Below are 15,312 nucleotides of genomic sequence, written 5' to 3' on the forward strand. Positions count from 1 at the left end.
TTCTTTGCTAGTTAAGATGTTAGATATCCATGCTGCTGAGACCAGTTAGCTTTAAGCATATGTGAGTTGCAAAAATACATATGGAAAACAAGTTATGATACTCAAGCTCAAATGATACTTCACTGGCACACACCTATAATCCCAGAACTAGGAGAGGCAGAGGCAGGTGGATCTCTGTGAGTTTGAGACCAGCTAGGTCTACCAAGTCCAGGACAGCCACAGCTACAAAGAGAAACCCTGTCTCAAAAACAAAAACAAACAAGGAAAAGCTAGCAAATGATCTAATAAAATAAAGTAGCTTTATAAATCTGATAAAATTTTATTAGAAAAGCAAAATATAAACACACATTGCTACAACTGCTATTTGTTTTCTTAGCCCATGTAGGTTAGCTTGGATTTCTGATCTAGAGCAAATCTCATAGCAATAAGTTCTTGTCAGTCTTGTGACTACTTTTACAATGCAGCGAATTAATCAACATTCTGCTATTTAGCCTATTATTTTCTCTTGTTGAAGATGTAATTTTAAATGTGTTTGTGTGTATATACATGTGTGGGTGCATGTGTGCATGAATGCCTGCATGTGTGGCTAAATGCATGTGCAAACAGATGCTACTAGAAAAGGCATGTGTCAGATTCCTTGGTGCTGGTTAGGAGCTGCTGATGTGAGTGTTGGCAATCAAACCTGTGTTTCCTGCAAAGGCAGTGAGCACCCTTTAGCAATTGAGCCATTTCTCTAGCCTCTATTTTGTCTCTTGACACATACTATATTCGTATTATCAACCAATTCAAACTTTCCCAACATTTTACTCCTAAGTTCTTACCTCTGCATTTAGGTTATCTGCAAGGCTTTCCAGAAACTGACTCTCAATTGGGTTTTGTTGCGTGAGCAAACTGAGGTAATGGCTGAGTTTATCATGTGTTGTTATAATGATTCCTTCCCCAAATTTGTCGAATTGTGGTCTTCCCGCTCGGCCAAATATCTGCATGACATCTAAAATTCCAAGGTCGACAAAGGAGCCTCTTTTGGCAGCATATATTTGTGTTCCCTAGATGAGGAAAAGTTAATAAAATTTACATAAACACACATATATATCCTGAAGATTTAGAAAATGAAATTGGACAAATATGGAAAGATTTTGAAAGTATACTTTAAATAATCCCTTCATCAGCTGGGATACAGTTAAATTTTTTAATATAAACTAGTCTTTAACTGGAGAAAATAATTCTGGCTAAAATAGCATTGTCAATGAAACAGACAAATCACAACATTTTTCTAAATAAATCAATTCAGAGGCTTGCTTTAACAGACATACAAGTCCATGTGCAAAGGGAGGTAAGCTCCTACCTTAATAATAACGGCATGTGCAGGAAGATTGACACCCCATGCTAATGTAGCTGTACAAACTAGGACTTTGATATGACCATTTGAAAACAAGTTTTCAACCAAATTTCTGTCTTGCCGAAGCATTCCTGCATGGTGAATGCTAAAGCCATCTGAAAATAATTCTCGCACTTGTTTATTTCTTGACTTTTGCACCTAGATATTAAAAAGCACAAAAGAGTAATTACTAAGCATGTAAGAGCAATTGTTATTTGTCATGCAATACTGTTTTAAAGTTTCTTAAGATGTAAGTTAGTAACAATACTTTATACAAAAATGATTTTGTTATCTGTTAAAAGCTGGCAATATCAAAACATGATGCAAAATCTTTTTGTTTATTTGTTTTGTTTTTTGAGACAGGGTTTCTCTATTTAGCCTTTGCTGTCCTGGACTTACTTTGTAGACCAGGCTGGCCTCGAACTCACAGAGATCTATCTGCCTTTGCCTCCCAATTGCTTGGCTTACAGGCATGTGCTATCATGTCCTGCAAGATTTTACTAGAAAGAGGCATGAGCCTTAATGTGGTTACCAGGAACTGAACTTGGAACCATTGGAAAAGCAGCCGGTAGTCTTAACCACTGAGCCATCATCTTGGGATGAAATAAAACACAGACATCTGACCCACCTGTACCTTCTTATAATCAATTAGTATTTGTATATTTCATGTACTTCTATAAACACTTGACTAAAAATTAAGTACAACTGTACCTTTCCTCTTTAAGAGTAAATCCAGAGTTGCCACAATGCAAGCTGCACGCTGATAGCCACCTAGCTAAGTATTTTTTGAGTCTCCATTAAAGAATGCACCCTACATTTATACTTCCCCTTCTAGACCCACTATCTGGATTTCCTGAGATGTATACTGATTCCCCTTAGTCTTCTATATGCAGTGAGTGCAGAAACTCAGAAGTGTTCTCCCACAGCTTTGCTGACATTGCTCTTTGGCGGAAATGTATTGACCACATTTCTTCACAACCTTACAACTACTTTAAATGCAGTAATTTCCCTGTTGGAATTTGTTCTTTTGTCTGGTTGAACTCTTGGGATCTGCATAAAGTTTACAACAAAGGCTGTATAAACTAACTGAAGAAACTCACTAAAGAAATATTTCTGTAAGACTGAAGATGTTAGTACAGTAGTTTTAAAAGTCTCTCAATAATAAAATCTTGTTTGAGGGTATTATATTATGGATTTATTTATTACTGTTATTTTTGGAAAAAAATCTCATTATCAATAAGAGCTTATTTATGACCATTTTTTCCCACATACTCCTATGGCAGTGAAAAACAGTTCAGGGGTGTGGGGTTCTAGTCCAGGCCTTGCCAAACTGACTGCATGTTGGGTCTTTTACATTTTTTAATTTCTAAGCAATCAACTAAAGAAAAGATCACTTTATAAATGCCTTTTCAATTATGTTGAGGATAAATTAGTAAGCTGCACCATCTAGTGGCCAAGAACATAAATGACAACGCTTTGAAAATCCAAATCACAATAAACACACATCTAACAAGACTCCCTTCTTCATGTTTCACTGGGCATACATTCATATTTATCTTTGTATAGTAAAGTTAGCCTGTAGAAAACATAGCACACTTTATGAGTAACTACTGATTTATGGTATGAACTTGCAATGTCTTCTGTCTGGTTGGAGCTGGGCAGTGTGGTTAGTCCTTTTAAGATCAATACTTTGGCTTCCTAGTTCAGGCTACTGCAATGTGAAGAATTTCTGCTATTCACTCCTGTTTCTCTGATTCTGTGAAACCTGCCCTATCACGAACGGGTACAACTCTTTAAAACTGAGCTGAAATTTATCTTTCCTCCCACAAGTTATTTCTGTCAGGTCACAGAGATACCACATAATGAATGTATTGTATTTCAATCATATTACCTTTTTCTTTTTAGAGCTAAGATATTATTGTCAAACTTCTTGAGACATCTCTTATGAATATCAAAGACTATGGAGTATTTGCTCAGTGATAAATGAATTCCTTTAGAAGCCAAAATAGAAGAGAGGCTGCTTGACCAATTCCACTTCTCTAACATTCAAAACTAGGCACTCGGAGCTAATAAAGCAGCACAATTATCCTGCAGGATGGCTGCCTGCTTCTGCTGAGGACTCCCCATGGAGTGCCTACAACCAAATGTGCTTACTATCAATTTAAAATCTTGAGACAACCTCAGTTAGGACATTGATGGTACAGGTTGTAACTTAACACAGGAAGTATTTAGGTGTGGGAAGAATTCTCTCCAGGTGGCAAGATAATCTGGAGTATTGATGCAGCACCTCCTACTACCACTAGGTTGGTCTAATGACCAGCTGCTGTGGTCACCACCAGGCACATCCATCAGGTCTTTGTGTGGAGCGAGGAGAAACCAAAGGGTCACTTCTTTATCATATTCTGTGCGTTTCTTTTCATTAGTCCACATGCAGTGACAGCAATCTTAAAATAAGCCTGGGGTCATTTATTTATCTAATTTTGTTTCATTTACAATATTTATGTTATTGAGCAGGTATCGTAACAAAAATTGATCAAATATATTTTTATACATTTTGCTTTTTTTTTTTTTTACCGTGAAACACACCTCCAAGAATTTGAAAAAAAAGGGGGGGGGAGTAAATATTGTTTTCCCCCCTCCAAGACAGGGTTTTTCTGTATAGCCTTGGCTGTCTTAGACTCACTGGGTAGACCAGGCTGGCCTTGACCTCACAGAGATCCACCTGCCTCTGCCTCCCAGAGTGCTGGGATTACAAGCGTGTGCCACAGCTTAAATATTGTTCTTAATTTCATTTAATGTTATCCATTTGCTTTCTAAAATTATCTAATCAATCCCTAGCTTTAATAGCACTATATCCTATGATACTGAACTCAGAGATCTAGTTAAATTCTGCCATTCTTACGCATAAAGTAAATTGCTCATTGTCACTTTAAGTTTCTCTGGATTCTTTTTTTTTTTTTTTTTTTTTTTTTTTTTAAAGATTTATTTATTATTAACACAGTATTCTGCCCACACGTGTGCCTGCCCACCACAAGAGGGCACCAGATCTCATTACAGGTAAGCCACCATGTGGTTGCTGGGAATAGAACTTGGGACCTTTGGAAGAGCAGACAGTGCTCTTAACCTCTAAGCCATCTCTCCAGCCCCTCTGGATTCTTTTTTAATGCAACATTTTAATTGACATATATTCATAGAATACAGTACTGGGTTTAAAAACACATTTCCTTGCAAGTACAATTTGATCATATTCTACCCCATAGCTCCTGTGAGTCCATTTCTCTTGCAACCCTCCCATCTGAGTCCTCTGTGACCCTACATGGTTTTGCTTCCACTTTCATGCCCTATATACATTGATGATTTTCTGTATGTATATAAAATCTAAGTGAACAAAAGAAAACATGGTATCTGGCTGGGGTAGCCAAATGTGAGGATCGCCAGTATATCCATTTTTCCACAGATGCTGAAACTTCATTCTTTATGGCTGAAAAAAATACCACTGTGCATGCATACCAAACTCTCTTATCCCATTGATTTGTTGACAGATTCCTAGGATGACTATGGAGTTAAGTTTTACATTTTATTTCCAAGACAGGGTGACACTGTATTCTGTCACTCCTATTATAAACCAGGCTAGTCTTGAACTCACACAGATCTGCCTACCTCTGCCTTCCAAATGTGAGGATTAAAGGTATGTGGGCACTATGGCAGTTTTGATAAATTTTCTATTCGTGGTCTATCCTATTTCACAATACACATGAACTAGAAATGAGCCAAAGAATGTAAATCTTAAGAAAATATTACTTTTAAAATAGGTAAAAACAGTTTTTCCCCTGTTGGTATCAATTGTATGGCTGTTTTCTATATAGATAGGGAATATGTAATTTCTGCCATTTTCAGAATACAAAAAATTTAAATTACAACAGCAGTTCTTAACCTGTGAGTCTTGACGACTTTGGGAAAGGAATGACCCTTTTACAGGGGTCTCATATCAGATATTATACATATTATATATTTTCTTTATGATTCATAAAAGGACCAAAATTAAAGTTATGAAGTACCACAGAAGTAATTTTATGGTTGGGGTCACCAAAGCATGAGGAATTAAATTAGGTAATCACAACATTAGGAAGGCTGAAAACCACTGATTTACAAACTCAAAGAGCCATACAATGTTTTTTTATAGATAAACTCTTCTGAGATTAACTCCTTATGATCACTAATCTGGCGAATTCTCAGATTTAAGATGTTAGACTTAATAGTCGTATATAAAAAGATACTCTTAAAATACACTACAAGCTTATTTTAGAACATTGAATGGACCAGTGATTCTGAAAGTCTATCAGTATGTACAATCCTCAATTTATCTTCAGAATGCCTAAGGTTTTTCTGTTTTTAATTGTTTATATGTTTTTGTATCTGGGTGCTAGGGAGGGGTCCAGAAAAGGGTGTCAGGTTCTGTAGAACAAGAGTTACAGGTAGCCGTGAGCAACCTGATACAGGTGCTAGGAACCAAACCCTGGTCTTTTATAAGAGCAGCAAGTGTTTTTAATTTGCAGAGTCATCTCTCAAGCCTTAAATGCTTAGCATTTTATTTTCTAGTTTCCTAGAGATAAAAATAATCTGTTAATTTTATCTAGCAAGTTTTTCCCCCTCCAAAGCCTGTTTGCCTGTTTCTTAGGTGCTTGCTAGAAATGTCATGTTTTGTGTGCTAATGAATTAGTAAGTGGATATATCAGTGTAGATATAATACTCTGCTCCTTCACTGTTGGGAAAACACTATTATTTTCCCAATTTGCTTACTGCTTTATAGGTCATCATTTGGTGGGTCTGTAATTTATTTTAACTCTTGTTGCAGTTGCCATTTTTGTAAGCTATTTTTTTCTTTTCTCTTTTTCTTTCTCTCTCTCTCAAAGTTCTTACAACATTCATTTTATGTCAGGTGAACTCATGTTATAACTTCATTATAAACAAAAAGCCCAAGATATAAAATGTTCATACAACTACATGAAACTTAAAAGACTATGTCAGAGGGGATGAGTGAGATTAAAATTCGGTTTCACTTAGATTCAAAGTCTTTATTTTATATGGGATTATTGTCAAGCTTCCAAAACCCAACTAATCTGTCAGTGATTTTTTTCCTCCTTTAGTAATTTTCTATAGCACTATTTTTGAAAATACTAAAAGCAACAAATGTCTTCTGCTACCTTTCTATATGGGAGAAAGATAACTAACAACAGAACTACTGTATTTATTGCATTTATTATTCATTTTACTGAATTTATTGCTGTACTTATTAAACTGCATCACAAAAGCAGGCTGGTGATACTTGGCTGAGGAAACAACATCATAATTTGAATATACATAAAAAAGAACTAAGGTAAAGGGAGCTATTTTATATTTTACCTGGTATTTTTACTAATTAAAAACTAAAAGAAATTATTTTATGGGGCCACAGTGACATATTTGTGAAGATAAAAAACCAAAAACAAAACAAAGCCATTAATAGTATCACATAGCTTGTAACAAAGTTCAGTCAACTTCAGTTGACAATACTTCAGCAAAGGCTGAGAAAACAAAATGTTTATCGGTAGAAAAAAAAATAAAGTCATAAAATTATCCTTTAAATTAGTTTTCAGGTGCTGGTTATTCTAATTTATTAAACAAAACTTTCTAGTTAGTATTTTATTTATGTTTTACGTATAAGTCATTTTCAACTAAAAAATGTTCAATATGGTATATGTTAAACAACAACAACAAGAACAACATATAAGAGAACCTCAAGGTTCGCCATGCTAAGGTGGGAGGCCCTAGCAACACTCAGCTTAGAGTTCTTTCCACATACCCCCAATCCACTTGACTACCTAGGAAATAACCAGGAGAGATGAGCAGTATTCAGGCTACTATAAACATTATCTATCCACCATACCTAGGAAGCCCAAGCAACACTGAGCTTAGTACCCTCTCCACCTGCTCTTCTCAAGTAACCTGGGACACAGTCAGCAGAGGTGAGCTCTACTCACACTCGGACTACCACCAACTACCTTCCAAAGTAGGCCTGTGAAGATCCAGACCAAAATTCAGTTTAGAGCCCTCTCACCTACTGTTGAACTGCCTGGCCATCAGGGACCACCAGGCTTGCTAACACCAGAGACAACCAAATGGCTAAAGGTTAGCGTAAGAACACAAGCAACAAAACCCAGGGACATATGAGATCACCGAAAACCAGCTACCATACCACTGCAAGCCCTGGAGATACTATCATATCTGAAGCACAAGAAAATGATCTTAAATCTGAGTTAATGAAAATGATAAGAGGCCTTACAGGAGGAAAATAAATACTTCAAAGAAATACAGGAAAATACAATTAAACAGATGAAGGGATTGAATAAATCCCTTAAAGAAGTACAGGAAAATACAATGAAAATACAATGAAACTAGAAGGAACATCTTCAAGGCAATGCTGGAGATGGGAAACCTATGGAAGAGACCAGGAACTACAGATTACAAGCATCACCAAGAAGCCAAGAGATGGAAGAAAGAATCTCAGGTATAGAAGATAAGATTGAAGAAATCGATACAGTAGTCAAAGAAAATGCTAAATCTAAAAAGTCCCCAAGACAAAACATTCAAGAAGTATGGAGCACCAGGAAAAGAGCAAACTTAAGAATAGAAATAGAAGATGGAAAAGACTCCCAGCTCTAAGGCACAGAATATATTTTCAACAAAAGCATAGAAGAAAACTTTCACAACTTAAAGAAGAGATGTCTATATATATATAAAAGAAAATTATAGAACACCAAATAGATTGGACCAGAAAAAAAATCTTCCTGCCATGTAATAACAAAAACATCAAATGTACAGAACAAAGAAAAATATTAAAAAGCGCAAGGAAAAAAGGCCAAGTTACATGTAAAGGCAGACCTATCTGAATTACACCTGACTTCTTACGAAAAACTTTAAAAGCCAGAAGGTCCTGGGAAGATATTGTACAGATACTAAGAGACCACAGATGTCAATGCTGACTATTACACAAAGCAAAACTTTTATTCCCTATAGAGAGAAAAAAAAAAATCACAACAAAACAAATTTAAACAATATCAATCCAAAAATACAAACCTACAGTGGATACTAGAAGGAAAACGCCAACTAAAGAGGCTAACTAAACTCAGGAAAAAAGAGGAAATAAATAAATAACCCCACATCAGAAAACCCAAAAGGGAAACACACACACACACCTCACTAGTTGGTTTTTCTCTCTCCCCCCACCTCTCTCTCCCTCCCTCCCTCCCACTACCAACATCAAAATAACAGGAATTAACAACCATTGGTCATTAATATCTCTCAACATCAATGGACTCAACTCACCAATAAAAAGACACAGGCTAATAAAGTGGATGCAAAAACAGGACCCCTCTTTCTGCTGTATACAAGAAACACACCTCATCAATAAAGACTCAGACTAAAGGGTTGGAATCAAGTTTTCTAAGCAAATGGACCCAAGCAGTAAGCTGGAGTAGTCATTCTAGAATCTAATAAAATAGACTTAGAACCAAAATTAATGAAAAGAAATGGGGAAGGACACTTCATACTCATCAAAGGAAAAAAATATACCAAAATGACATATCAATTCTAAACATCTATGCCCCAAATGCAAGGTCACCAACATTCATAAAAGAAATATGACTAAGGCTTAAATCACATATTGAACGCCACACATTAATAGTAGGAGACTTCACACCTCTCTTACCAATGGACAGATCACCGAGAAAAGAACTAAACAGAGAAATAATGAAACTAACAGAGGTTATGAATTAAATGGACCTAAAATATTTCACTCAAACACAAAAGAATGTGCATTCTTCTAAGCACTTCATGGAATCTTCTCCAGAACTGACCACATACTCGGTCACAAATCAAGCCTCAACAGATAAAAGAAGATTGAAATAACCCTTTTATCTGTTCAGGGCACCAATCACTAAAGCTGGAACTCAACAACAACAAAAACAACAGAAAGCCTACTAACTCATCGAAATTGAATAACTTCCTACTCAATGACCATTAGATGAGGTACGAAATAAAGAAATTAAAGATTTTCTAGAATTCAATGAAAATGAAGGCACAACATACTCAAACTCATGGGACACAATGAAAATAGTGATAAGGGGAAAGTTCATAGCATTAAGTGCTTTTATAAAAAAGAATTGGAGAGTTCTCATATTAGCAACTTAAAACCACACCTAACAGCTCCAGAACAAAAAAAGCAAACACATGCAAGATGAGTAGTTGGCAGGAAATAATCAAACTCAGGGCTGAAATTAGAAACAAAGCGAACAATAGAATGAATCAATGAAACCAAGAGCTGGTTCTTTCAGAAAAATCAACAGGATAGACAAACCCCTAGCTGAACTAACTAAAATGCAAAGAGACAATATCCATATTAATAATATCAGAAATGACACTGAGGAACAGTAGGTTCTGAGGAAATACAAGAATCACTAGGTCTTACATCAAAAGCTTGTATTCCAGAAAATTGGAAAACTACTTTAAATAAAAATGAGGTAAACGGTTTTAAACAGTCCTACAAGGAAATTGAAGCAAAAGTCTCCCAATCATCTTGCCCAGGGCATTTTTTAAACTTTTTTTTTTTTTTTTTTTTTTTTTTTTTGTCTTTTGTCATTTGGGATGACTTTCAAAGAGGATCTAACACCAACACTCCTCAAACTATACCACAAAATAGAAACAGAAGGAACACTGTCAAACTCATTCTATGACATCACAATCACCCTGATACCTAAACCACACAAAGACTCAACAAAGAAACAGAATTTCAGACCAATCTCACTCATAAGCACTGATGCAAAAATAATAAAATACTTCCAAACCAAATCCAAGAACACAATAAGTACATTGTTGACCAAGATCAAATAGGATTCATCCCAGGGATACAAGGGTGGTTTAACATATGAAAATGAATCAATGTAATACACCATATAAACAAACTGAAAGAAAACCAATAACATGATAATCTCATTAAAAGTGGAAAAGGCCTTTGACAAAATTCAACACTCCTTCCTGGTAAAAGTCTTAGAGAGATCAAGGATATAAGACAGATATCTAAACACAATAAAAGCAGTATACAGCAAGCTCATGACCAACACCAAATTAAATGAAGAGAAACTCAAAGCAATTTCACTAAATTCAGGGACAAAACAAGGCTGCCCACTCTCACTACACTTCAATATAGTACTTGAAGTTCTAGTTAGAGCATTAGGACATACAAAGGCCATCAAGGGATACAAATTGGAAAGAAAGAAGTTAGCGTATCCCTATTAGCAGATGATATGATAGCATACATAAGTTACCACCAAACTTGTAAAGCTAGTAAACACCTTCAGCAAAATGGTTAGACAGTAGCCCTCCTGTATGCAAACAAAAAATGGGCTAAAAGAGAAATTGGGAAAAAAACACCCTTCACAATAGCCACAAATAATATAAAGTAACTCTAACCAAGAAAGTGGAAGACTTTTATGAAGAAAACTTCAAATCTCTGAATAAATAATTAAGAAAATTTTAGAAGATGGAAAGATCTCCCATGCTCACGGATTAGGAGAATGAACATAATAAAAATGGCCATCTTACCAAAAGAAGTCTACAGCTTCAGTGCAATTCTCATCAAAATTCCAACACAATTCTTTACAGACCTTGAAAGAACAATTCTCAACATCCCAAAAACCCCAGAATAGCTAAAATAATACTACACAATGAAAGAAAACCCTGAGATGACTTCAAGCTGTATTACAGAGAAATAGCAATAAAAACTGCATAGTCCTGGCTTAGAGAGACTGGTTGATCACTAGAATAAAATCTAAGGCCCAGAAATAAACCCACATACCTAAGAACGCATGATTTTTGACAAAGAAGCCAAAATCATACAATGGATAAAAGATAGTATCTTCAACAAATGGTGCACAAAACTCAAGTCCAAGTGAATCAAAGACCTCAATATAAAACCAAATAGACCAAATCTAATCCAAGAGAAAATGGGGAATAGGCTTGAATGTATTTGTACAGAAGACAATTTCCTGAACAGAATACCAATAGCTCAGGCTCTAAGATCAATAATTAATAAATAGGACCTCATAAAACTGAAAAGCTTCTATCAGTCAAAGGACACTATCACCAGAACTAAACAGCAGCCTGAAGATTGGGAAAAAGATTCCACAAAATATCCAACATATATAAAGAAAACAAGAAATTAAACAGCAACAAACCAAACAACACAATTAAAAAATGGAGTACAGAGCTAAAGAGAATTTTCCACACAGGAATCTGGAATGGCAGAGAGGCACTTAAAGAAATGCTAAATGCCACTAGTTATCATGGAAATGCAAATCAAAGAAAAAAATTCTGAGATTTCATCTCACACCTGTGAAAATGGCTAAGATCAAAAACACAAATGACAGTTCAGGCAGCCAACTGTCTCTGTCATTTTTCATTTTGGAAGTTGATAACCTGCACTTCTGATTTACTCAGGTAATTAAGTTTTATTCCTTCTCAAGTCTCTGATAGGGTTGAAGACTGCATAATTTAGTCTTATAATTAAGATTAGTTTTTTAGGGGTTAAGACTTTTTTAGGTCTAGATAGATGTTTGAAGTTGACAGAGACTGAGATATGATAGATACTGATGTGCACTTGGAATTTTAGACTCACCAAGATGGGAGAGATGTTTTCTTCAAGATTGCCAAATACAAATAGCCAAAACATTATGAATTTAACATTTATATAATTCCTGATTGCTTAGTGGTTCCTCTTGCTGTATGTAGTTTATTTTAATTATGTGTGATAATATAAATTTATATGTAAAAAAAAAGAAATATACTATCAAAACTCCCACAAATGACAGCACATGCTAGCGAGGATATGTAGAAAAGGGAACACTCCTACATTGCTAGTGGGAGTGCACTCTGAAAATCAATCTGGCATTTTCTACTGAACTGGGAATAGCCCTACCTCAAGACCCAGCTATACCACACTCCTGTGCATACACCCAAAAGATGGTCCATCACACAACAAAAGACATTTACTCAACTATGCTCACAGCTGCTTCATTCATAATAACCAGAAACTGGAAACAACCTAGATATCCCTTAAACAAGGAATGCATTAAGAAAATGTGGTGCATTTATACAATGGAATACTAACTACTCAGCTATGAAAAACAAGGAAATCATGCAATTTGCAGGCAAGAGGATAGAACTAGAAAATATCATCCTTCGTGATGTAACTCGGATACAGAAAGACACAAAAGGTAATAAATCTATGAAACTAACTTTTTAGACTGCAACTATAGATCTTCCATTCAGACCTATGAAGCACACATATCATATGCATTGGTTCCTGTTTTCTCCACGTCACTGTACTTTACCTGTTTTAAGGCATGTCCGTACTCTGGTCCTTGGGTAGGTAGAAAGCAGGAAATCTGGCCACTATTTTTTGCTCTCTCTATTAGAGACATTGCTGTCCTTACAGTGGCATTGCGAGCATGTACAAATACCATCACCTAAAACAATGAAAAGAAAGTTTTTAACATTTTAATTATTTACAATAAAACTTACTCCTAGCCTAGAAATCATCATATAAAAATGATTATTAATGTGTACAAAGAAAACCTCCAATTTCTCAATTAAACAACATCTAATTTAAAAAGATACAGGATAAAGCCAACTTAAATTCAGTGACACGACTTATTCATAATAGACCCATGAACAGATTTACATGCTAAAAAAAATGTATTCTATGAAACTTGTCGTGTAGCTTGTACATTTCTCTCATAAAAAAAAAATCATCTATTATGCTTTTACTTACATCATATAAAACTGAAAAAAGATTTGTCTATATAAAAAATTGGTGTGATTTGTATCATGGTCTCATCCCTCCATATATAAGAATGTTTATGATTATATTCTAGAGCTATAACTTATTGTTATTATTTTTATGAGTATCCACAGCTGAGTTTTGCTTAGAAGCAGAAGAATTTATATGTGGCCCTTTAAGTGATGCTGGAATGGTTGAGCATTACAGATTAGTATAGAGTGATAGAACACATTTTGCATGGTGATGTGGCTAAGAGCCTTAGGAGACTGGAGTAAAAATGCTATTGTTTTGATCTTAAACATTCCCCAAAGGCCTAAGAGTTAAGGGATCAGTATCATGACTAAACTAGACTAGTGAAGTTGTTAGTTCATAGGGCATATACTCAGAGGAGGAAGCAGAATGCTGGTCTTGTTTCTTTCCTTTTTGCTTTCAGCCAACATGAGGTGAACACTTTTGGTTTACCATTCAGTCCCTACTTCTGTCGTAACACAGTTTTGGAAAGAACCATTCTTACCAAACACAGACCAAAGACAAAGAAATAACCATGCCTACAAAATATATACTGAAATCACAAGCCAAAATAAGCTCTTCCCCGTTTAAATTTGATTAGCTTGTATTCTGTGGTAATGGAAAGAAACAGCAGTGGAAAAACTAATAGTGACTGGATGAGGTGGTGATTAATATTCACACTGGAGAAAAATCTCCTGACAATCATTCAAAAAATTGAAATGATAGAAATAATTTACCAGTTAATAGTCTTTCAAGGTACCTTAAAAAAAAATCAACACAAATTCTAGAGAAAAATCAGAATTTCCTCAGTAGGGGAAGAAAAACCCCCTCTCAATGACTTCAGAGAAGGGAAACAAGCATTCTGAGTTAACAGGAAAAACAACACAAATCCATTAGTTGTTGAAACAATAAAGTCCATCTTCATGTATCTATACATACACACAAACTATCATTTTATTTAACTAGTGTAGCCTCATATGACTTTTCTTATGAGCCAGCATTTTATAACATGATCACACTTCACTCTCCGTAACTCCAATGCTCTACTATAAAAAGTAACAGAATGCAGAGAATTAGAAAAAGAAAATATGACTCAAATCATCACTAATAATTTTGGTACGACTTCTCAACTTATAATTTTTTGCTGTAACCAAGAGAAATATTAATTATAATTTTAAGTATATTTTGTTTAATGAATCCATCATGTCTTCTTTAGTAAAATATATTCTTTTTCTTATATGCATTTTCTGTCAAGAGGCTTCAAAAGAAGTCATTATAAGATTTTTTTATCTCTATGAACGTATTTTATTTCATGGCGTGTTAATGTGATAAATTAATTTAAACATACATATTTGAAAATTGAAATGATCAAGGATGACAATATTGTTTCATGTGCTGAAATAACTCCAAACTACCCATAGAAATATATTGGCAAGTGGGAAGTGCTTTCACAGCCATGTGTCATGATGCTAAGATTAAAAGGCACGATTTAAGTCATAAAGACGTTAACCAAACACAGCCTACCGGACTATTCATATGTAAATTTGAGATTAGACTATATCTTTAAAAATAATTTACAAAGACGGGTGGTGGTGACGCACGCCTTTAATCCCAGCACTTGGAAGGCAGAGGCAGGTGGATCGCTGTGAGATTGAGGCCAGCCTGGTCTACAAAACCAAGTCCAGGACAGTCAAGGCTACACAGAGAAACCTTGTCTCGAAACACTATATATATATATATATATATATATATATATATATATATATATATATATATATATATATATATATATATATATATAAAAATCGCTTCTCGGTCTTTTGGCTAAGATCAAGTGTAGTATCTGTTCTTAACAATTTAAAATAATTTACTCATTTTCAGCTAAACCATTTAATTTTTCATCTATGTGTATGCACATACGCCACTGTGTAAGGGATCCTCTGGACCTGGTATTATAGATGGTTGTAAGCCACCTGACTCTGGTGCTGAGAATGAAATTTATATACAGGGGAAGAGAAGAAGAAAACAACTGAGCCATCTCTCCAGCTGC

General features: G+C 35.1%; 1 protein-coding gene and 1 pseudogene across 1 annotated transcript in view; one reads left to right on the forward strand and one right to left on the reverse strand.

Annotated features, from left to right (window-relative positions):
• The window catches only part of Ascc3 (activating signal cointegrator 1 complex subunit 3), a 282,919-nt gene that overhangs the window by 148,457 nt on the left and 119,150 nt on the right, over positions 1-15,312 (reverse strand). Inside the window, 3 exon segments of the mRNA XM_051164237.1 lie at positions 822-1,046; positions 1,346-1,537; positions 12,805-12,939. Of these exon segments, the coding sequence (XP_051020194.1) occupies positions 822-1,046; positions 1,346-1,537; positions 12,805-12,939 (552 nt within the window).
• Positions 15,067-15,204, forward strand: LOC127205418 (uncharacterized; annotated as a pseudogene).

This window comes from Acomys russatus, chromosome 21, assembly GCF_903995435.1.
Source record: "Acomys russatus chromosome 21, mAcoRus1.1, whole genome shotgun sequence".
In the NCBI taxonomy this organism is placed as follows: domain Eukaryota; kingdom Metazoa; phylum Chordata; class Mammalia; order Rodentia; family Muridae; genus Acomys; species Acomys russatus.